Source organism: Gymnoscopelus microlampas, assembly GCF_963454915.1.
Source record: "Gymnoscopelus microlampas genome assembly, chromosome: 14".
NCBI classification, from domain to species: Eukaryota; Metazoa; Chordata; class Actinopteri; order Myctophiformes; family Myctophidae; genus Gymnoscopelus; species Gymnoscopelus microlampas.
Window position 1 is genome coordinate 47,296,585 of NC_139951.1, and position 24,542 is coordinate 47,321,126.

A 24,542-nucleotide genomic window follows, 5' to 3' on the forward strand; every position below is an offset into this window, starting at 1 on the left:
AGGAAACCCCGTTGACAAGGCACCGCTTTTTCATGACGGTGAGTTTCCCTTTGAGTGTATTATAATTTTGTGATAAAAATTTCAGGGAAAAAACACACACGAGCTCCTTCCTCCCTCTTCCCTTCAGGGAGGGAAAGAAGAGGAGTTTAGAGCAGGAGAGAAAAATCTATCAGGACTGAAGGAGAGAGAGAGAAAAGAATATGAGTGGGAGAGAGGAGAGAGGGAAGCAGCAGCAGCAGGGAGGAGGAGGAGAAGGAGAAAGAAGGAGAGAGAAGAAGGAGGGGGAGAGTAGAGCAAATTAAAAGTTGCCAAATAGAGATATTGGGTTTCAAGTAAGAGAGGAGTGAGAGTAGGACTTAAAAGAAGGGCTTTATTGCGTCGTATTCTCTCCTCCTGGCCGCTCTTTATGTTAATGCGTTTAATCACGAGCGATATTTATACATGGCTCGAGACGGGACTGGGTGACGCGGCGGTGTTTTTCCACCTCGAAATGCGACCGTGGTTTCGGGGCGTCGTAGTTAAACAACAAGCAGCGCGAGCGGCTATTAGCACGGCACGGCACACGGTCGTTTAAAAAAAAAGACGACGGTATAAAACGGCACGAGCGGTTATTTTATGCCTCGAGACACGAATTACCGTCGTTTTTTCAGCGTCGTTTGAACAACACAGACCGCAACTGAACATACGCAGCACGCGCTGCTGGAAAACGGCACCGCTGCAGTAGGCCGGGGCCGTCGTTTAACACGACGGTTTAAAAGGGCACGAGCGGTTTCTGCTTGTTTTAATGTCTCGAAACACGAATTATCGTCGTTTTTCAGCGTTGTTTGAACAACACCGACCGAACATACGCAGCTCTTAAAACGCACAACTAGGCCAGGCCGCCGTTTAAAAAAAAACAACAACTGGAGAGTTCCGAGTCGTGCCGTTTTAGTACCAGGGAATAGAAATAAATAGAACCCCGGGGTTTAAAAGAGAATGAATGTCCGAACGGGTTGGAAAAGAGCAAATGCGACCGTTCAGCTAAAAAACGACAAGAGAAATGTGACGTTTTGTTAGACGAAGCTAAATGAGAAGAGAGAGAAATGAAAGCCTCCCCCAGACAGAGACAAACAGGACGTCAGAGGACGTTCTGGGGGGCTGGATGGATAGATAGAAGGACACACATTATTATTATGATGTCTCTCTGTGAACATTACATTAACGGGCTATTTTTGGAGATTAAAATGCGCAGGGCTTGTATATTATGTGAGCTCTTATGTGAAACCAATAAACCACCAGAAATGGTGGCTGTCATGTCGTCGTGTAGTAGCATGTATGCTAGGCTGTGTGTGGAGGCTTATATTCTGCTTATAAACACGTTTATTCTTTAGTAACTGTCTTATTTAAACTAAGTCAGAACTAATAAACCATCTGTAGTATTAAGTATGCCTTTTAGATTTGACTGTAGGACATGGTGTACCGTCCGAGCAGTAGCCTGTATAGTCCTACACAACACCACCTTATCTAATGGAGAGACTACATGATATAAAATATTTAACACAGAATTCTGAGTTGTTTAAAAGCTAATGAAGTGCAGTGACCAGAGTCATTATTGGTATATTTATGTATTATAAGGTCAAGGGGGGGTGTTTGTTTTTACATTGATATTGTATCAGTTAATATACCATGAAATCGTTGCTTTGTTTTGCATATGAAATAAAACCTTTGTTTTTTAAGCGTTTGGTTTGTTCTTGTTTGTGGAGATGATGACTTCATGGTTTTGTTCACAATTCAACATGTCCCTTTAAAAAAAAGAATAAGACAAATCATGTCTGGATGTGGTATAGCTGCCCAACTAGAAATAATGAAAACAAAATACCTAGTTATTGGTTATTTGTCATAACAATACTTTGTCCCCAAGCATTTTTTTGTATAGCTATTTTAACATTGACAAATCTCATGTATTTCTGTTAGTTTAGTGCAGTGGCCGTGTTTGTTCTTTGTTCTCCCTGGAATAAAGATGGTGGCTGTGTGTGTGGTAGCATAAAGACAGCCAGTGGGAGGGTAACAGCCATTTTGTAAAGACTTGTGCAACATTTTGTTGCAATGCAGCTGCATTTTTAACACGGAATGAAGCACAGAGACAACAGGCTACTCTGTCTAATACTATATGTCTTGAGGACGTACATGTATTCATGTGGGATTATTACATAGTGAATATATTTTCATATGTGTATTGCCAAAGTATACAGAATACTGGGTACAAAACCTTCTCTAAAAATACACAATTGACCAAATATGCATTCCTCCAGAGTCAGACACACACCGACCAACCACCATAAATCTACTTGCCCTGATTATTTACTCAACATTCCCCTCTGTAGTGTTGAACATGATGGCTGTATACTTTATCTGGTATAGTGGCTGAAACAACTCAAAGCCAACGCCTTTTAAACTGTAGGAACTCGACAAACAATCTTTTTAAAGGGACAAATGGGGTGTGGGGTGGAGTTATTTACACCCAAATGCCCATCTCTCCATTCTACTGGAGCTTAGCTGACAGGCCAGAGAACCAATGTGTGGGGCAGTGGAGGACGGCAGGGGGTTGTCTGTAGGAGGAGATAAGGCCTCCACTCCACTGCCCTTATTACTTCAATACTGAGCTTACCAATACCTACCCCTGCTCATAACATCTCTCTCTACCTCACATGCCCACCCACCCTTTCTCCCCCTTTCACTGCCCCCCCCCCCTCCCTCCTCCTGTCACTCTCACACATTCACTGGCTCTATCTTTCTACCCCCCCCCCCCCAACCACAGGAAATAAAGGGTGTTAAATGACTGGTTCCATGCTGCCTGCCCGAAAACTGTGAGTGAATTAATACATCACGAATGGTCACCAACCACCACACCTAAAGATTCAGATTGGCATGCAGATGACCTGTCGTTCCTCACGTTAATTTGTCTTAAATCTCAAAGGCCCCCACGCTGCAGACTGAATGAATTACTCTTAATAATCTTTCTATTGACGGAGCAGTTCAATATTCACATAATTATGGGGGAACCGCACGACTGGTTCATAGCTCACCTTCATTCTAAGTTTGGACATGTTTCAGATCTCGTACATTTTCTTAACTGCTTCCTTCTGTTTCCTCCCATCTTCCTCTTCCTCAGGTGTCATGGATGATGAGGACGACCGCCGTCTTCTAGATATTATAGGGTAAAGCATAATCATAAAAGTATTTTGTTTATGTCTACGCAAGAACACTATAAATGGTGCATTTATATAGCACTTTTATCCAAAGCACTTTACATAGATTGTGCATTACATTCACCCATTCACATACACCGATGGCGGAGGAAACCATGCAAGTGCAAGGCACCAACCTACTCATTGGGAGCAATTAGGGGTTCAGCGTCTTGCTCAAGGACACTTCAACATTAACTCTGGGGGAGCCCGGGATCGAACCTTGTGGTTCCCATCCGGCCGCTCTACCGGCCACTCTCCCCCTGAGCCACTGCCGCCCCTATAAAACCAATGTTTCTCTGATTTAACGAATGCGCTTCTCAAATCCTGTATATACCTTAATCGTATATTATAACTCGGGGGCAAATTACTCATTAGTTTCAGTAAGAAATAGCACACCTGTGATCAAAATGTCATCTTATTAGTGTGGTGCACAAAAAAAAGGCAGTTGCAATTTCATACATGATACAAATGAACAGTGTGATAATGTGACCCGTCTTTTCAGTCCTAACGTTGATCGATGCAGTTTCTGTCAGATAACGTTTTTTTCTCCACTTGTGTCTTCTGTACAGAGATGTAGATCTACTCAACGATTATCTCCATGGCTCCAACAGCAAGTCGGTGAGTGTCACTTTGTCTTTACCAACTCAAATGAAAATCTATGTTCTCTTATGTAGCATGTCCTTTTGTTATGTTGGAAGTTCACAAAAGATTGTTTGCCAGCGCATTAGCCGTGTTGTGCTTAATTTGAGTTAATTGCAGAGAGATGTTTATTCAGAGCTTCCTGTAAGGATCATACATTGTGTTGACTCATTGAAGTTGTCTGTATATACCTGCAGATCGGGGAGGACGACGTGACAAATGCAGCGTATGGGTCTGATGGAGCCTTCTTTGCGGGCAACACTGTAAGCGTTCCCATGACTCCCCTGACAGAGACACCGTGACCCAACCCCAAATAAGATTAGATGGTTCCCCCATGTTTAGAGATTTCTGTCCTTGTTGACTGTGGCTCTTCTCTGATCATGCTTGTGTGCTCCCAACGCAGGATTTTCCCAGGCTGTTATGGTGACTTAAGTAGTAATATCACCATGGTGATTGGCTCTGTCTGTGTGTGAACATGGGGCATTCGAGAGGCTTAAGAGTTGTTGGCTGCAGTCTTTGTGGTTGAACATACACAGACAGACCTATACAATGCTACTAGGCAATGTGCAAGGTAACCATTCAGGAAGGCCCCAAGCAAAGACAAATTCATTATTGGATTGGAGTTGCAGGAAAAGATACAGATTATATTGTATATTTAAGCACTCTCGTTTTTAAGTCGACCATCTAAGACTTAAACATGCATATCCACTCTATCCAAACTTGAGTTACTAGTTACTTTGTAGATTTTGATTATTATTACAAAACATACAGTAACCACTTCAGCCCTATATATATTTTGGCCATTTGAAAATAGCCGATCTGCAAGCTCACAATGCGTCACCAGTTTTTTTGAAAACTTGTGGAATGGGACATTCTGCATAGAGTGCTTTTACTTTTGGTACTTTAAGTACATTTTTATGCCAATACTTTTGTACTTTTACGCAAGTCAATTTTGAATTCCGGACTTTTACTTGTAATGGAGTATTGTTACATTGCAGTAGCGATACTTTTACATGAGTACAACATTAAATTTGAGTACTTTTTCCACCACTGCCACTCTTACACGTAACTTCTTTTCCTCTCCTCTTCCCCCTAAACCTTGTTATTCAGGCTGGCTCCGATGCGGCCCTCAAAGATGGCTCCTCCACAATGGGTGAATTTGGCGAGGATTCGGCGGGGGCAGGCCTCCAGCTTTCCAGCAGCCTTTCCTTCATCGAGGACGAGCTGGGGGGGGCGGCGGGGGGCTCCCCGGAGGAGGGCGGAGGGGGGGTGGACCTGGGAGGAGAGGACCAGCCCTTTGACATCCTCCAGAAGTCCCTCATGGAGGCAGACATCACGGAGCAGACCCTGGCCCAGGAGGCCATGCTGGACTCCCAGCCTGTCGCGTCCCAGACGCCGCTCCCCCAGGCCGCCCCCCAGGTCTCCTTACCCTCCCAGCTGGTCTCTGGGGGTTACGGAGGAGGGGGCGTGGGCGTGACGGCCGCGTTCCCCACCGGTCAGTTCCTCCAGGGCGTGTCCCAGCTGCCCAACGGCTCGTCCCACCACCAGCACATCCAGGTCCTGGGCTCGTTCGGGGGCGGCGGGGGGGTGATGACCCTGAGCAGTCTAGAGAGGACTCCTCAGATCGTCTTCAGGCCCGGCGGCGGGCCCGTCCCCGCGGGGACGGTGGGGGCGGTGGGGGGCCAGGTGTTCGCCCCGACCCAGGGACAGGTGGGCTTACCGCTAAAGAACATCCCCCTTCAGAACTTTATCATCCAGAGAGGACCCGGCGGGACCCAGACTCTCGTCAGACACATCCAGCCTAAACCCCCCCTCCAACAAGGCGGGGCTCAGACCGTCTACAGCCTGGGCCTTCAGCCCACGTCCACCACCATAGCCAACGCCGTAGCCAACGCCGCTAGCCCGGCCGCGGGACAGTACACGGCCAACGGCTCTATTGTCGTGCACTCCCCGCTCGGGCAGCAGCAGCAGCAGCAGCAGCAACAGACGCAGGCCCAGACGAACCTACAGCCCGGACAGTTCCTCTTGCCCGGTTCTCTGGCGCTAGCTCCCGCCCCTACCCTCCAAAACGGCCCCGCCACCGACCCCGGCTCCGGCTCCACCCTCATCACCAATCAGAACACTGTGCAGCTTGTCGCCGGGCAGAACTTCACCGCCACGCCGGGAGGCCAGCTGATAGTTAACCACCAAGGTGTGGTGGGTGGCGGTCAGGTGGCGGCGGGTGGGGCCGTGACGCAAACGTGGACGGGTTTCCCCGGTGCGAACCCCCCCTCCGCCTCGGTACAGACGTCGTCATCGTCGTCCGCCTCCGGCCGGCTGACCCTGGTGGGTCCGGCCACGGCTGGAGCCGGGGGTCGCGGCGGCCAAGCGTCCTCTGGCCCCGTGCAGCGCCTCCTAGTGACACAGACACAGAACTGCACGGCTCTGTCGCCTCTGCCTGTCGGCTCGGCCACACAGGAACAGCAAGATTACAGACAGGTACAGGAGTGGCCGGGGGAGTCCCCACATGATTTGAGGGGAGGGGGGGGGGGGGATAGTGAAGTGACAATTTAAGTACTTTTAAGACATTTTGAATACCTAAAAAAATATAGAAGAAATAAGGCCGTTACTGAATCAAAAGTAATCAACAAACCACTGGTCAGACATTGGCCAAATTGTCAAATAATATAAGAAAATAGCTGATCTACAAGCTAACAACGCCTGGCAACGCGAGTCACGTGACGCGTTGTGAGCTTGTAGCTTGTAGAATTACAAGTGCTTGTCAGGGTGGGGGGTCCCCCAGTTCAAATATGATTCTTTTGGGGGGTCCCGGCCTGAAAAGGTTGAGAACCACAGGCACAGGAGTGACAGTCAGTTTTATCCACTTGAAGTGTCTATATCTCTTCTTTAATCCCGCTTGTCGTCTTACTGACCTCCTTCCTTCCTTTTTACAGGATTCTCCATCGCCTGCCGGCAGCCGACAGCCAGGGCAACAGGTCAACCTGCATGGTGGTAACACAGGTAGGTGGCGCTGTTCGCTGTGTGTGGCGTCTTCATCATCTACTGTTCGTCCGTTAGTCCCAATGTGCATAATACCATCCTATCGTCTGTTTGGTCTCTCTTAGCGGTGAACACCATGACAGCTTCCAGCCAAGATTCAACGCTAAACTCACAGGTAAAAGTACATCACTCACTCAGCGACACACCTTGTCTGTCTTCTTGTCCAAAGTGTTGTGTGTTTGTGGTGAACTACAGTATGATGACATTATAGTAGTTCTATAATGTTACGTTTTTGCCTGCTTTAGGTCAGCACACTGAAGAGGCCTGCCCTTCCACAGCTTACTAGAGGAGGAATGTGAGTGACCTGTCCTGCTCCCCCTGTTGTCTGCACTCGTCTTGTTACGGCATGGCTTTGTAGGAGGCTAGCTGTCTGTAGAGGGTCTGTGTGTCTGTCTGTTTGTCTGAGGCTTATCTTGTGAATTGATCAATACCAAATTGCTTGTCCAAGTTGTCAGTAGGCCAAGCAAGTAACTCCACACATTGTTTTTCTCATACGTTTGATATATTTTGAAACATTTAAGCTTATGGAAGTCAAAGGGACTCGGGTCAGACTGAAACCGTGCACTTGTTTGGGCCACCGACGACGGACATCATAGTTGACCGACCTCATAGACTGGCTAAGTCCAGGAGCCATGCCGTTATTAGACCCTGTCTTGCTTATTTGTGTGGAGACTAACATTGAAGCCCTAACCCTAACCCTCATCCATCCAGGATTCTGCAGCAGCTACGGAAGGACCACGACGGAGTTCTGAGTCCAGACCGCAGACGCTTCACCTCATTGGACGATGCCCTGCTGAGGCTCCTCCCCTACCACGTGTTCCACGGGGCGCCGCCCAGTGCAGACGAGTTCTCTCAGGGTAAGATTACGTCCGTCCGTCCGTCCCATCCGTCTTTATCCACTTATCCGGTGTCGGGTCACAGAGGCAGTGGTTCCAGCAGAGAATCCCACACTTCCCTTTCCCCCGGGCAACATTAACTACTTCTAACTGGGGGATCCCAGGGCGTTCCAAGGCCAGTGTGGAGATATGACCCCCCTGTCTGCCCCGTGGCCTCCTCCCTGAGGGACGTGCTTCAAACCATCTCATGCCATGTACTGTAATGTCTGGGTTGACCTATTATTGGCTCAGCGAGCCGAGAGGCTGACCCAAGTAACACCAACACCCTGGGTTCATATCGGTGTTGCATGTCCTCTCTCCTATTTTCACTTTAATGGCAAGTCATTATAGGCAAAATGTTTCAAACATTTTCAAAAATACCTGATCTACGACGTGATGCGATGTGAGCCTGAGCATTGGATAAACATCTTAAAAAGTGTAAAAAGTGTTACCCTGTTCCATGATGTCAGATCTGAGGAAAGCCGCTAAAACCATGACATTAGTGAATGCCATTTACATTTCACTTGAACTCCAACTGAGCAAGAGAGCAGAGATTCTAGCTATAGTTCATATACAGTATGTACTGTACATATAGTTCATATACAGTATATATACATATAGTTTATATACAGTATAGTATATCTGTAATGTTGCGGGTTGTGTGAGAAAGTCTTTGTTTCTGTTGACAGTGGATGAGGAGTTTGAGTCTGTGGCGACTCAGGTGCTAAAGAGAACACAGGCCATGGTGAACAAATACAGGAGACTGCTGATCGTTGAGTCTGAGGTGGGTTCACACACACACGCACACGCATGCACGTGCACACATAGACATCAAAGGGGGCTTGAGCCCCTGCCCTTTTGTCTGTCGGTAAAAAGTGCCCTTGTCTCCTCTGACTGTAAACTGTAGAAACCCCTGCGCGCACCTGCAGTAAAGCTTACTTAATTGAGCCCCGTGCCGTGCAGTGCTCGCGCAGAATTATAGTTGATTTACAAGCTCACAACGCGTCGCAACGCCCGGCATTGTGAGCTTGTGGATCGGCTATTTTTTGGGTGCGCGATACCGCCCGGCAAACGAAGTATATTATACACAATCGAAACCTAACTGAGGGCACAACTGAACGCAGTGAATGCACGCAGAACACGGACCAATTGTTTGAGACAGATTAGGTGTATGGACCAAAACAAATAATATATAGCTGTTAATTTGAAATTACTTGTCAAGCAGGAGCCTATATATATCTCTCTCTCCCTCTCTCTCTCTCTCTCTCTCGCTCTCTCTCTCTGTGTCAGCAGCAGTGGTGGGAAAAGTACTCAATTTCTTTACTTAAGTAAAAGTACTCATTATACAGAAGAATAAGTGGTGTCGTTAGGCGGGGGCTTCGGTGGCTATAGCCACCAATGTTTTATCCAAAGCCACCAATAAAAAAATTATAAAAAAAAGTTGTTTTAATTTTTTTTATTATATATCTATAACCTAACCCTAAAACCGAAATAAAGTAACAAAAAAGGGTAAAAAAGTACCCGAACCCGACGAATATCCGCAAAATTTCGGGGGGGCACATGCACGCGCGCGCCCGTGCATGTGCCCTTTTGAAATTCCAGCCCCTGCCTCTCTAAATCTCTCTGCACGTCTCTGCGCACACGCACACACGCACACTCACGCACACACACACTTCTTTTTTTATGTCCACACAAAAGGAAATGTATACAAGGACACAAATATTATGGTTCAGCAAGGTCACATCCACAAAGTCAAGGCATAATGTCCTCATGATACAACAAACAAGCATGTCATGTCACACAGTCCTCCATGGGCTCAAGCAGCAATGTCTCCGCATGGCGGCTGACAATCATAGCAGAGACAGCACAACCCTCTGCCAGCCCTTCTGCCTCGTTTCTGGGCATGCCAAGTTGTCGAAACCCCCCTCTAACAAACAGTCCGCGGGCATAGTATCCCAGGCTGGATCACCAGAGGAAACAAAGGTTCAGTGTCAAAACGCTCTCCGTAGCTGCTCCCACGAGCCCGAACGTCTGTCCACCCATTGTTGTTCCGCAGCTGGCGGACACACCGCTAGAAGGCCGGCCGGATCTTTATCCGCCGCCGGGTGGTGGTTACACCGTCTGCTCACGGGAAGGACGCCAGGCAGCGTGGGCTGTCGGTATATATACTCCATCAGTGAGCAGCACCTTCTTGTAAGCTTGCGATCTCAATGAAGCACACAGCCCACAGAAGTTGCGAATGCATCTTAAATCTGCACCTACTACATTAACGGTGGTAGTTACAACGGGGCAGTTTAACGTCATGCCCAGGACACACACACACACACACACACACACACACACACACACACACACACACACACACACACACACACACACACACACAGGTGAAGTGGTGAACTGAAGGCCCGCCCCCTCTTACAGCGCTCCAGTCCCTCATCAGAGATGGTGATGATTGACAGGACCTTCAACCAAGAGGAGCGGACCAACCTGACCCAGGACAGACGCATGGTGCTGGTGGACCCAGGTAAGACAACACTGGCTCCTTTCCACAACGAAGGGTTAAAACCCAGAACCTTCCATGACCCATGGAGTTCTGTGATGGTTTCTCTGTTACAGTTTGTTTCCATTATAACCACACCCATCCCGTCATAAACTCATAAACGCAGCGCTTTGTGAGCTTGTAGATCTGCTGTTTTCGCGATATATATAAAAAAGTAACGTACGAGTGGGTTAGTACCACCTCCTGAGCAGAGCCCAAATTAGGTTCTGACAACCTTATCTGAAACCGAGCCTTATTGTACGGAAACAAATCCAGAACCTGTGAAATACGTTAATCGGCACACTTAGTTCTTTTTCTAGTCAGAAAAAGCCATATGTGAATGTATTCATTCATTCCTGTACGTGTGTCTGGGTAGCTCAGTCGGTAGAGCTCTCGCCCTTTGGACCACAAGGTCATGGGTTCGATCCCGGGCACCGCCAACTCAGCGTAGGACGGAGTAGCACGGCCTGGGTGCGGAAAGTCATGCAGTAAGTACTGGGAGGTGTGGCGTTCCACCTCAGCACTCCATCTCCCAGCATTGTAATGGGGATAGACCCCCGCGGTATCGGCTGATATCGACAATATGCCTCTCCATTATCCATATTCAGAGCACATTTCTCAGGACCTCTTATTCACTGTGTTCTCCCTCTCTCTCTCTCTCTCTCTTCGTGTCTTGTCAGACGGCTTCCAGGAGGACTTCTGCTGTGGCGTGAAGCACAGCCCCGCCCCGGAACCTTTCCCCTCGCCACCTTTGTCCGGCTGGAGAGGACAGACAGGCATGGACTCCACGGAGCCCCCCTACAGGACAGACCCCCAGCCCGGGTACGGAGACCCCGGAGGGGGCGGGGGCGGGGGGGACGCAGGAGGAGGAGATGTAGGAGGGCTCCAGCCTCCGCTCTTAGACAGCAAGAGCGTGCTGGACCTGAAGAGGTCTCAGCAGCAGCAGCAGGGCTACGGAGTGGGCAGCGCCAACAGCGGTTACCCCCACCACCACCCCCACCACCACGGGAACATCTCGCCGTACACAGGAGCGCCGGCAGCCGGACAGATGCACTACCAGGCCCAGTCCCAGCAGCACCTGGCCTCGTCCTCGTCCTCGCCCTCCGCCCAGCCCCACTACCCCCCGGAGCTTGCCTCGCCCCCTCCCCCCGACACAGACTCCGTTCTGGAGGCGGCGGTCAACAGCATTCTAGAATGTTAAGGACCGGACCCTTCCCCGCCCCCCCCAACAACGTCCACCTGAGGTTTATTTGTTTTGTCTTGTTTTGTGTCTTTTGTTTGTTTTTAGTTTTTTTTTAATGTGGAGACAGGAAGGCAAAAAGGTCACTATGATTTCTGCCATACTTTTTTGGTCCTTTTTCGTAGCAGGTATGTTTGTGAGGGAAATGAAAAGTAGATTCCTTCAGAGACTTGTTCAAAGGTGCCGCTCTAACCCCCCCCCCCCCCCCCCCCCACAAAAAAAGGAAAAAAGAATCAGGAGTGTGCAATGTAGTGGGGCTACCTTTATGGAAAGTTACCTTTTTTAAGTAGGTTTTTACTGCAGCGGTATATGGGATGTGGATCATATCAAGGATTGCCCTTATTCTTGTACCTAACCTCTCTTTTACGACTACTCCCCCCCCCCCCCTCCTTTCCGTACGTTTTTTTTTTGTGCCAGTCGATTGTCCTCACTATATCTATGCTGAACGACAGGGAAGAGAAAAAAAAACTGATGATTCTGTGCCTGAGAAATTCTTTGTTGTCCTTTTTGAAACGTTTACATGAAGAAGCCTTGTTCAAACAAACAAAAATCCTTTAGTTTGTGCACCCTGGCATTGCAGACATGCACGGTGTACACATTACATAGACACTGTCTTGTAGAGTTGGGCCTCAGACTCAGGCGTCTGGGCCACACGTTTGGAATAGGTACCATCTGTTAGAAGATAGAGAGACGCGTGTTTTAGAGTAGTGGTTCGTTGAAAACATTAAAACATTTGAGAACCACTGCGTCAGAGGAACATCAGTGCGTTTACGCATAATGATCTCATAAAACGGTTGTTAGTCGGTAGTGGGTTCATCTGGAAACGTAGCCAAAACCTGTATTTTCTCGCCAGGTGACTCCAGCTGCTCACAGCAAAAACACATACCTGCTTTTATCCACCCTCTAATAACTACCAGTTTGACACAAATAGAACTCACAGTAAGTAGTGTTTCACAAAGTACTCTAAAATTGATTTCTGTCTGTCGGTCATTATATTTTATTTGGCATTTTTTTCCTTTGTACCTTAAAGGTATGTGAGCCCCTACACACAAACACAGGACAAATCTCTTACATGCACACGCACACACACACACACACACACACACACACACACACACACACACACACACACACACACACGCATATTGCATTGACTTAGATTCATTCCATATGTCCTTACCCCAACCTCAGTAAAAATCCAATTGGGGACAACGATTCTATCCACAATTTGACAATATTCCATACACAGACCACATTTTTGGACAGTTTTGTCCCCAAATGTGGCATTTGTCAGGAACACACTCGCGCACACACACACACACACACACACACACACACACACACACACACACACACACACACACACAGCGTGTGTTTGTGTCAGGGGAGCTACGTAAATCCTCAGATTGGGGAAGATATGTTATAAAAACATGTTTATCTTTTTATTTAGATTATTTTAATTCTTCATTTTGTTAGAAATGACATTTAAGAGTAGTAGTTTTTTTTTTTATGTTTTGTTACTTTGTTACTAGTGATGTTGTTGTTGTACCCAGCTTGGTGACCGTGGTAAGACGATACCAAACCCTGGGAGTGTCATCATCACTTATACCTGTCTGCCTTCTGCATAGCTACGTATCATTTACGCATTATTACCCCTCATAATGTGTACCGGTGTGTGCCATGTTTTAATCTGCATGCACGTACCCACGTGTAAATGTGTGTGTGTGTGTGTGTGTGTTCTCACTTGTGATGTTTGATCGTGGTCGTTTTGGACTAGGGATGCAACGGTTAATCGAACTGATCGATTTATTCAATTGTAAAAAAAATATATCGATAATCGATAATTTACTAAGATAATCAATCCCCATTTTGGCCATGGTTATTATAGGCGAAAATATTTTCGAAATCGGTTATTTTTCACTATGCATGACGTTGTACGACAATGTATAAAATAACACGCAAGTGGTTAATTGATAAAAATATATATCAAAACCGAAAAAGCAATCGATATAAATAATCGATAAGAAGAATTATCGATATTTGCAGCCCTACTTTAGACCAAATGATCAAACATTTAATCGTGTTTCAAATGTTTTTGTCAATTCCATGTCCTCTTGTCCGAGTGATCTATATATCCACACTACTCACTCTGCCCTCCTTCCTTCCCTCTCTGCAGCTCAAACCAAAACTTAATAGCAGGGAGTAGCTCTGTCCAGAACCAATGTCATCTGTGTGCTGGCGTCCGGAATGTTTACCATGAAATAAGGTGCAAAGTGTGGCACCTGAAAGCTCTGAGTTCCCGTTTCCCAATGTGGGTTTTCCTGACAGGAACGCAAAGGAAATTTCCCCCGGGTCCATCACAGCAGTGGTTCTCAAAGTGGGGTCCTTCGGGGGCTACCAGGGGGTCCCCAGAAAAAAAAAATTAATAAGGCGTCACAATCATTTTAGAATGATTTTTGAATATATATATTTTTAAAGCAGAACATTTGTAACTCAAATCTTTGCTTCTTTGCGGGGTCCCTGGAACAAAACATCTTTGAGATGGGGGTTCGTGGCCCAAATACATATCATTTTGAGGGGTCCTTGACGTGAAAAAGTTTGAGAACCACTGCATCACAGGACTCACTACAGTAGATATCATGTCAATACAGGTGAAAATCGTGAAGATAGCACATATCTACAAGCTCAACGTGTCGCATCGTGACTCGTGGAGCTTGGGGATATTTTGTGGACGACATACAGGGCTTCTTAAGTGGTTGGAATTCCGCTGTGGGTGTTGGTTCTGGACATGCCAGCTCTTCTCTGTCTATAAATGTGTATGTTTGTGGTGACATATGATGCTCTCTTTATCAGGTTACGGGAGCAGACTAAAGGCCTTGTATAGGAGGGAGAGAGAGAGAGAGAGAGAACACGTTTGTTTGTTTTTGTGTGTTTAAATCATGCCAGTGGCCACCGCATCCTGCCTGTAGCTCAGCCTCAGCTTTTAAACGACAAAACCTTCTATGTACACACACACACAGCACACCTGAGCACAACGCCTGTCCAAAGCATATCATGCATCTTTTTTTTTTACTCGCGTAGAACAGTGGTTCCCCCAGCTTAAATTATTGCTCGTTAGGAATTAAATGGGACACTTTGCAGGTCTGTTACTTCCGAGAGTGTACAAATAAGGGTCCATTTGGTTCAATTTGTACACTGTCGGGAGTTATGTCGGGTTTATCGCCTAAATGCAAGCCATGCTGGGGGGGTCCTTGAAAGTTTTGAGAACCACTGCACTTTGCGCTAGATTCACTGCTTCAACCCATTGCGACCGGGAACGCATCTGTATCATTGTAAGATTTATTTGGCTATGCAAAAAATAGCAGATATACAAGCTCATAGCGCGGCACCGACTGCCGCACTATGAGCTTGTAGATCTGCTATTTTGTGAAAAATAGTGGAAAATGCGTACAAATCTTTGAATATACATTTTTTTAAAGCTAAATATTTTGTTCCAGGACCTCCCAGAAGCAAAGAATTCAGTTACAAATGTTCGCTTTAAAATTATATATATATTCAAAGATTTGCACACATTCTCTTCAAAAATAGCAGATCTACCAGCTCATAGTGCATTGTAGATCTGCTATTTTTGAATATCCCAAAGAAATCGAAAAATGACAAGAGATGCATTCCCGGTTTGAATGGATTAAGGCTAGTCCACAACCATTTTATTCTCAATGCAACTTTCAACCGCTTACAAAATAAATCTCAAAACTGCACCGACCTGCAACGGGGCGATTCAGACCGCTGGGATTTTTCTCTGCAACGGTTTTGTTGCATATCGTGAATCATTGACAAGAAATAGGCTTTAAATGGCGTCTCCAGAGCTTGTAACACATAGTTTTTAAGGCGTTTGTTTTCACACTTGCACAAAGCAGGCGTGTGGAAGGTGTTTTTGGCGAACCGGTGTGTTGTTGTTTTGTGCGTACAGGGGTTTGTCTGAGGCCCCGATAATTTACAGTTTTTATTCTCTTTGTTCCTCAGTTGAGATTTTTTGATTTTTACATTTCTGCTCCTGTTTTCACTTGTTGAGTTCATGTTTTAGTACGTCTTCACTTGATTTGTATAGTTTGTTTTGTATGGAAGAAATAATGAAAAGTGAAAACACAAGATATTTATAATTTTTGTAAGGAGAAAAATATTGTAAGAAAAAAACAAAACAAAAACAAAAAAAACAAACACCAGAAAATGGGAAGTTATTTTTTATTATGTTGGCAAAAAAAAGTGGCGTTGGAAAGAAATACTGTCAGTTCTTCATTTGTAGCTAATGTGTGTCGTTCACTACAGCAGCAAAGAAAGTAAATAATAAATTCATTTTTTGAATACAATCACACACTTGGTCCAGTGCGGTTGAAGGACCGTTTTTCAGTGCCTGTCCATTCTTATTCTGTTGGTGTTCAAATGCATGCACAATAACATCATGTGACTCGCTCCGCATTCACACGGGATGCAAAAATGTGATTGGATACTAGCAGTGGTGGAAAGTAACTAAGTACATTTACGTAAGTACTGTACAATTTTGAGGTATTTGTACTTTACTAGTATTTCCAATACTTTTACTTCTACTCCACTATATCTCGGATCCAATTATTGTACTTTTACTCCACAAAGGTTATTTGAAAACCTTTAGTTACATTGTAGAGTTTGATTATTATTACAAAACATAAACCACTTCAGCTCTGTATACATTTCGGCTAGCTGCTATTTTCAAAAGATTTTTATACATTTGAAAACTTGAAATGGCATTCTGCATAATGACTACTTTTACTTATGGTACTTTAAGTACATTTTGATGCCAATACCCTTGTACTTTTACTCAAGTAAATTTTGAATTCCAGACTTTTACTTGTTAACGGGGCATTTCTGCATTGCAGTATTGATACTTTTACTTAAGTAAAGCAACCGAGTACTTTTTCCAACACTGGACACCAGCTCTCTAATGCCTCCATACAAAACAAGAACTCTTGTTTAAACTGATGTGATCAGACAGTGACACCTAGTGGCGCCACATATGTCCACACCACAGTAGTACACACAGGACCCACAAGTTCAAACCTACTTCTTAACAAAGAAAGAAAGCAATATAATATGGAACTAATATAAAATAACTATTCCAGAGCTTGCACGGGTGTAAACTTCCCTTTTTAGAGTCAACATAACATAAATAAAACAGTGTATTTGGTGCGCAGACACATAAAACAGAATAAGGTTTGTTGAACATGCTTCACATTCTATCTCGCCAAACCCACTTCATTTGCACATGGTTGTTGTCAGGCAGAAACCTTGAAGAGAACACCATATTTAAACTTTTTACGTTTTTTTTCGTCACACAAGAATGTCGCACAAAAGTAGCGAAAATAGCTGATCTACAAGCTCACAACTAGTCTCATTGTGACAAATGTTTAGCTTGTAGAGCTGCTATTTTCCATAAGAACACAGTTTCTTTTTTTCTATTTCTTGAAAAGTATCTCTTTTGGAGATACAAGCGATGATATGCTAGTGTCACCACAGTGTGTCTTATTAGAATGGCTGACCGTTCGCTGTAGAGGATTTACTGTATGCAGGTCTAAGCTGTGGAGGGGGAATGCAAGATTAACTAATTATTGAATAATCAGTGCTATGAAAGCACTACTGCGTGTATCACCTTGCATCATAACACTTATTTGAAAACTTTAGTTACTAGTTACTTTGCACATATAAATTATAATATTATAAAGCCTACATTAACCACTTTAGCCCTATTTTATACCTCGGCTATTTGAAAATAGCCGAATATCTACAAGCTCACAACGTGTCGCATTGTGACGCCTTGTAGATCTGCTATTTTCAAACAATTTTTTATTCGGGACTTTCATTTGTAACAGAGTATTTCTATATTGCAGTATTGATACTTTTACTGAAGTAAGAAATGTGAATACTTTTTCCATCACTGACTGCAACAATAAACGGGATGGATGGCTTACATGCAATGTTGAGATAAATCGCTATCATTCCCCCATTTATTTAAATTACAATGGCATTCCAGACAAAATGGTGGCAGTAAGTCAACTGGCTCTGAATGTGCTGACAACAACACCTGCATGCAAACCTTTTGAATGTCCTCAGATGTTTAGTCTTCTCTAGTGGTACTTCCTCCAGCGGTCTCGCTCTGCAACACATAAAAACACACCAATTACAAATAGTAAAATGGTGGTAGAAAAAAGGTACAAAGAAAGGTCCAACGCGCTTCTTCAGCCAGTTGAAGGTAGAAGGGGCTCGTCTGTGTGCTCGACAGGGACAACTTGAATCAGAGAGAATTATACCCGGGCACTGAAGGAGAGACTACCCAAATAATAATGGAGCAGTCGACTAGCCTGGTTCCAGACGAATCTGCCATTGCAAAAGAAGTTGCCCTCAGTGATATTGCGAGGCTAGCACTCGACTGATCTGCACGTATTTACTATTTTGCAGGGGTGACTGACGCTTCGACTTGCGTCAAACAGTGGTAGAATGTATCTGTTGAATTTAACAGTTTCTGTCATTTAAAATAAATTGGGAACGGAGTGGCTCCAAAGCGGATCTCTGGACTTCATGTGACCAGCCTGTGACATCAGACATCTATGACGTATGAGTCCAAATTTGGGCAACGGTTTCAGCCTGATCAGAGCCCTGTGCACTGCCATTATAAACCTAGTGTGGGCATTCAGAACGCATGCAGCCCTTTTGGTTACACAATTCCCGTTGTACCCAGGCCAGTGTATGTCGTCAGTACTGTGAAATCATATTGATCACATAAGGTATCTCCATATATGGGCATACAAGGGACAGACAGACAGACAGACAGACAGACAAGAGATGTATAGATAGTTTTTAAATCTCTGATCCGACCGACTTCACACTGGCACTCCACTGGGTCCTCGGCGATATGCGTGCCGTGTTTGACATCGATTAATGAATTGATCAGTTTTTCTCCAGACACACAGACAGACCCTAGATGGCTGGACTCCTGCACACCTTAAACACACATTTTCTCTCTCCCTAATCTACCCCCCTCCCCACACACACACACACACACACACACACACATACTTACTTATATGTGGGTAACTCCACATGTAGCTGAGGGCACAGTATCCTACTAACAGCATGGCCACGCCGCCCACACCACCTCTCCTCACATCTATGTACTTCCTGTTATACCACTGCCAGCCTAGAGAGAGAGAACAGGATCACAATGAGTAGTCTGTACGAGTGTTATTTTATGTAAACATGTAGCATACAGTATGTTTAGTGTGTGTGATGTACACTACAGCAGTGGTTCTCAAACTTTTTCATGTCAAGGACCCCCAACTTGACACTTATTAGCCCGCGGACCCCCATTTGAAAAGATATGCCAGGGACCCCCATAAGAGAAGAGTTTTATGGCTCTATAGCAGTGCGGACCCCCATTTAATGGCATTTATGTCTCTGGAACCGCAATTTATATTGTAAAAACAATGTTAATTTAACTCTGAGAGTGTACAAATGGAACCAAATGGACCCGTAAGGGTCCATTTGGTTCCATTTGTACACTCTCGGAGTTACAGACCCATAAGGGTCCATTTGGTTCCATTTGTACACTCTCGGAGTTACAGACCCATAAGGGTCCATTTGGTTCCTAACTATGCATCATTTAGCTGGGGACCCCCTGGAACTCCCTCAAGGACCCCTGGGGGTCCCCGGACCCCACTTTGAGAACCATGGCACTACAGTATGCTGAGCTCACCTCCGCGCAGCATGTCCACCACCTCAGCAGGGTGGCTGGGGGTCTTGAGGGCCAGCCAGGCGGGGACTTCACTCAGTTTGACCTGGGCAAGACGTCGCTCTGCCAAGACACCTGCCAAGGCACAGTACGTATGCATTAGATATGCTAATGACTATTTGTATGGATAATAAAGTTATTCACACACACACACACACACACACACACACACACACACACACACACACACACACACACACACACAAGTGTCCCTATTCTAGGCATGTCATAATCAGTGAACATTCAGTGAAAACCAGCAAGTATTCTGTGGAAATAGGCAAACACTGGGCAGAAATTGGCTAACATTTGGCATCTACAAGCGTTGCAAGCTAGCAGATCAGCATTTTTTTCTATTGTAAGACAAAGGGTTTTAAGACGTGATTAAATACAGACCCCCGATTCTGTTCACGACGACGTCCGCTTTCTTGACCCGGAGCAGTGGGTTCACCGTCATCAGAGCCTCTCTGGGTCTGGAGGTCACAGGCGGAGCGGGGGGTCGGGGGAGGGGAGAAGAGGAGGGAGGGGCGCCAGGTGAAGCCCCTCCTTCTGCAAGCTGACTGACAGGGGGTGAGAACGGTCCCACCTGGTTACGGCTCAAGTTTGGCCCTTCTTTAAATATGACTGTAGGGATGATGGGTACAGGAGGCAGTATGGAGCTGGGTCCATGCTGCCATGAGCCTGAAGATGAAGATGAAGATGTGGACTTGGCGGTACGGCCTTCAGGACTCTGTCTGCTGACCGGCGCAGGCTCCTGAGCTTCAGAGACAGTGTCGGAGAACTGCTGTGACCGAACAACAGGTAAAAACAGTCGGTTAGCGTCCGGGTAATTATAGGGCTGTCACCATTACAAATTCAAGTTGGCAATTAATTGTCATAAAATAAATGCGATTAACGATTTAATTGTGTTTGGCCGTTTAACATTGGAACATATGAAGCCTTTTAGGCTTTGTAATAAAAAAACATGCACAGAGCAGATATGACAAATAACTGAAATATGCAAAGACATTTTGCATATTTCAGTATATCAGATATTGACATATTTAATACTTTTATACATGTAAAAATAGTAGAAATAGCAGATCTACAAGCTGACAACGTGTCATGAAGTGATGCATTGCAAGCTTGTAGATCTGCTATTTCTGCTTTTTTTAAATAGTTGAAAAGGTGTGAACATTTTTCAACATGGAAACAATTATGACGATTATGCAAAAATAATTGCGATTATCTCAAATAATTGCGATTAGACGATCATGTAATAATTGAGACAGGCCTACTGACCCCTGGATTGGACTGGACGGCTTCCACGGTGACGGGTCCTTTGGTTCTGGTGTCAGCGGTCAACACTGAAGCTTGGACCTGCTCCAGTATGCTGCTGGTGGTGTTGGAGCGTCCTGAAGCGGCCTTAACGCCCTGAAGAGTGATTCTGCTCTGTGTGGTGTCCTCAGCATCTACTGACAGCTTGTTCTCCGGTGTGTTTGGTCCCTTTGGTCCCTCGTCCTCCCTGGACACGAGCTTGACCACGCCACCCACTATCTGTACCTCCCTGTCCTCCACAGAGGTCCTCCCAGAGGCTTTGGGCGTTTTCTCTGGTAGTTGACTGTTCTTCTTAGAGATGCCTTTAGGTTTGGTGTCTGTGGGGATGAGAGGGAGGTGGGGTACAGGGTTATTATAGTTAAGTATAACTAACTGAATAATGAAAACAAGAATAGACAAAAACATTTCAGTTGACTGAAATAAAAACAAAAATGAGGCTTTACAAAACAAAACCTAAAACAAACTGTCTTTTGCTTTTTAAAGCTCGCCTAACTAACTACCCCATTACAATGTACAACTGACACTAACATTAAAATAATTCATAATAATAACCTTGTTGTGGTGTAAGCTGTCTCTCTAAGAGCAGGGATGTTGAGGAGGTCTGTGTGTCTGAGGAGGAGACAGACAGCAGGTCCAGTGAGGTAGATGAGCTTCCTCCCTGTGGTTCTGACAGAACCGCAGCGGACCTGGAAGCCTCCATGAGAGCACGAAGACTCTTCTTTTTAGGTTTAGAAAGGGTGTAGCTGGGAGGGAGAGGAGGAGGAGGAGAGGGAGAGATGGAGCTGGAGGAGGACTTAATTTCATCCATCAGCTTCCGTTTCTTCTTCTTTGTTGACACGGAGGATGATGATGTAATCTCAGTGTCTGTTGGCTTCATCATGGAGGAAGACGTTGATGGAACTGAGGCTTTGCTCTTCTTCATTCCTGGACGTGTCGATAGGACTGTCATGATGACACAATTTAAGTTGACAATGAATTGTCATGCAAATAATTTCAATTAACGACTTAATAGTGTTTTTGGCATTGAATATTGGAACATGAATACACGTGAATACAAATTAAATCTCTGTTTTCCTTTTACGCTTTGTAATAGAGAATTACACAGGTCAGATATGAACAATATCTTGAAGGGATAGTTCACCCAAACAATTACTTTTTTTCTATTGATTAGTCACCTCATGGAGACTTGAATTCATGGATATTTTTTGTCACATTCCTAAGCCAGTAATTTGATGACCGGCAGCGGGTTCCAGTAGGAGACACAAAGAGTCTCCTTTGTGTCTCCTACCGGAACCGCTGCCTACCGGTCCGCAATTTATTGGTTTAGGAATGAGACAAAAACAAAAGAATATCCATGAATTTAAGTCTCCATGGGGTGACTAATCGATAGGAAAAAAAAATATTGTTTGGGTGAACTATCCCTTTAAATATACAAAGAAATCTACTGACATATTTAATATTTTTTATACTTTCACATTATAGTAAAAATAGCGGAAATAGCAGATCTACAAGCTTACAACGCATCGCTCAAATCAATGCGGTTAGGCATTATTGTGACAGGCCTACTCGTCCATGAGGACATGATGAGAGGTTTTTCTTACTTGCTGGAGTTTTCTGAGGCGACGCTGCTGTGCCTGTGGTTAATGTGGAAGTTGAAGGTTCCACGCCGTCATCATCAGAGGGGGGGTGTTTTGGGTGGCGGGTGTGGGTGGGGGGTTCCTTCTTGGCCTTGCAGTGGGGCAGGTGGGCTTTAAGCCTCTTGAAAGGCTTCCCACAGAACGGACAAACCTCTGCGGAACGGAAACGGAAAAAAACAAAGTCAAACTCTCTCCCACTCAACAGAGACTTAATGAGTCATAACATTAATACTAGTGCAGGGGTCTTCAACAGGGGGTCCGGGACCCCTGGGGGGTCCTCAGAGTTACTACAGGGGGTCCGCCAAATCTTTGTGTGATATGATTATTTGTTTTACCTTAACCACTTGAAAACCTAGCATCCCTTTTTTATGAGGAGAACTTTAGCCAAAAATAGCAGATCTACAAGCTCACAACGCCTCGCGCTGCGAGGCGTTGTGAGCTTGTAGATCGGCTATTTTTGGCAAAGAGGTATAGGTGTAGAGGGAAAAAAAGAGCAGACGAAGTAAACAAGAAAAGTTTAATCTAAAACACAATTTTATACAATATGTAGTGGGGAGAAATATGACAGAAGTTCATATTTTCCCTCTCATCATAAAGCACTGAGATGTGACCATGATGTGAACACCTTACAGCAGGGGTCTTCAACAGGGGGTCCAGGACCCCTAGGGGGTCCCCAGAGCTACTATAGGGGGTCCGCCAAATCTTTGTGTGATATGATTTTTTTTAAACTTTACCTTACTTTTTTACATTACCTTGAACCCTAGCATCCTTTTTCTGAGGAGAACTTTAGCCAAAAAGAGGCAAAGAGGTATATAGGTGTAGAGGGAAAAAAGAGCAGACAAAGTAAAAAAAGAAAAAAAAGTTTATCTGAAACACCATTTTATACAATATAGAGGGGGTCCCTGCTTCATCTCTCTCTCAGCTAGGGGGTCCTTGGCCTGAAAACGTTGAAGACCCCTGACTTACAGATTCCACAAGCATATCACAGTCTGATGCAAAAGGACAACTGAAGGGCAGACAGTGAATGAGTAATAAGTATAATATATGATCACAATGCATTTTATAATATATAAGTATTTATTATTAGTGACACTATAACTCTTACCTGAGCTCATCTCACACACTGTGTGTGAATCAACCAATCAGATCCAGGACACGATGTTCTATAACTTTGAAAACTAAACACTCACTAAGCCGTTCATATTCAACACCATGAACACACATACCGTCCTGTTTGGTTTCAATGATATCTAAACGTCTAAAGTATCGGATAAATACGGCTGTTTATTACCTTTAAATAAGTTAAAAGTGTCTATAATACAATACAACATTCATTCATGTAACTTTCATGCTTGTTTGTTATGATCTTCATTACGTCTGTCGTCAGCACGTTCTACCCAGACCCGTAGAGAGAGCTACGACCATTGAGGTATAATATAACGGCTACGACACGACAAGCAGTCCTGTCGTAAGGTCGTAACTACGCGACAAGTAGTTCCAAACATTGGAACTTCTGTATTGAGAGACAGAGCAATTCCGCGTTCCGTTCTTACGAAGCGAGTCAACATTAGTGTCGTCACTCTCATATTACATTACGCTGTTTTTTACCTTCCTTACGTCTGACGTCAGCACGTTTTACCTTCTTTACGTCCAACGTCAGCACGCTTTTTACGTCGACGTTCTTTTGAAAAAGGACCCCGGAGCTGGCTTTGTAGGTGGCGCCGGAGAATGCCTGAGTGGAAACTATTAGTGTGTCAAAATAATAAAGTAAAATAAAACAAAAAGTAGAATTGTTTATAAAATGTCAACCCGCCATGGAAAACATTACTTAGTTACCCATCTCGGAGGTCATTAAAATAATTTCTAATGTTACTTCTGTTATTCATACTTACCATGTTTTTACTTTGGGTGGGTGTGGTCCCTGTACTCGGCTGAGGAGGCGTCGTTGAGCCTACTCAGTGGAGAGAGAGGGTCCTTATTGACAAAAAGGGCAGATCTACAAGCTATCAACTCGTCGCACTGCGACGCGTTGATAGCTTGTAGATCTGCTCTTTTTGGCGCCGCAGTCACTCCTCGAGGCTCGAGCTACCCCATGGGAAACAAGGGGATTTCTTATGACTGTTTAATGTTCCTCTCAGTTGTACAATTTCACAGAAAATGTGTGGGGGGAATACTATACACTTTGATCAACATAAAAAGTACCATGTTGA

At 44.9% G+C, this 24,542-nt stretch overlaps 2 protein-coding genes across 4 annotated transcripts; one reads left to right on the forward strand and one right to left on the reverse strand.

Annotated features, from left to right (window-relative positions):
• bicral (BICRA like chromatin remodeling complex associated protein) lies at nucleotides 1-15,780 on the forward strand. Of its 2 annotated transcripts, XR_014602191.1 has the most exons (14): nucleotides 1-38; nucleotides 2,798-2,846; nucleotides 3,152-3,197; nucleotides 3,797-3,845; nucleotides 4,064-4,129; nucleotides 4,977-6,344; nucleotides 6,800-6,866; nucleotides 6,971-7,020; nucleotides 7,151-7,200; nucleotides 7,617-7,762; nucleotides 8,470-8,564; nucleotides 10,205-10,307; nucleotides 11,003-13,837; nucleotides 13,901-15,780. XR_014602191.1 is itself a non-coding variant. In XM_084077740.1 (13 exons), the coding sequence occupies exons 3-13, from the start codon at nucleotides 3,157-3,159 to the stop codon at nucleotides 11,521-11,523; spliced, it is 2,556 nt and encodes an 851-aa protein (XP_083933866.1). In that variant the 5' UTR covers nucleotides 1-38; nucleotides 2,798-2,846; nucleotides 3,152-3,156; the 3' UTR covers nucleotides 11,524-15,780. The 2 variants fall into 2 exon arrangements, 1 of the variants encoding a protein (XP_083933866.1); XM_084077740.1 differs by having other exon boundaries at nucleotides 11,003-15,780.
• A 279-nt stretch (nucleotides 15,781-16,059) lies between these two features.
• On the reverse strand, nucleotides 16,060-23,689 carry LOC311059716 (uncharacterized protein). Of its 2 annotated transcripts, XR_014602192.1 has the most exons (9): nucleotides 23,438-23,689; nucleotides 22,297-22,485; nucleotides 21,248-21,637; nucleotides 20,660-21,012; nucleotides 19,775-20,162; nucleotides 19,346-19,456; nucleotides 18,674-18,790; nucleotides 17,549-17,749; nucleotides 16,060-17,518 (listed from the first exon to the last, which is right to left on the reverse strand). XR_014602192.1 is itself a non-coding variant. In XM_084077747.1 (8 exons), the coding sequence occupies exons 1-8, from the start codon at nucleotides 23,445-23,447 to the stop codon at nucleotides 17,721-17,723; spliced, it is 1,587 nt and encodes a 528-aa protein (XP_083933873.1). In that variant the 5' UTR covers nucleotides 23,448-23,689; the 3' UTR covers nucleotides 16,060-17,720. The 2 variants fall into 2 exon arrangements, 1 of the variants encoding a protein (XP_083933873.1); XM_084077747.1 differs by having other exon boundaries at nucleotides 16,060-17,749.
• Nucleotides 23,690-24,542: the final 853 nt, after the last annotated feature.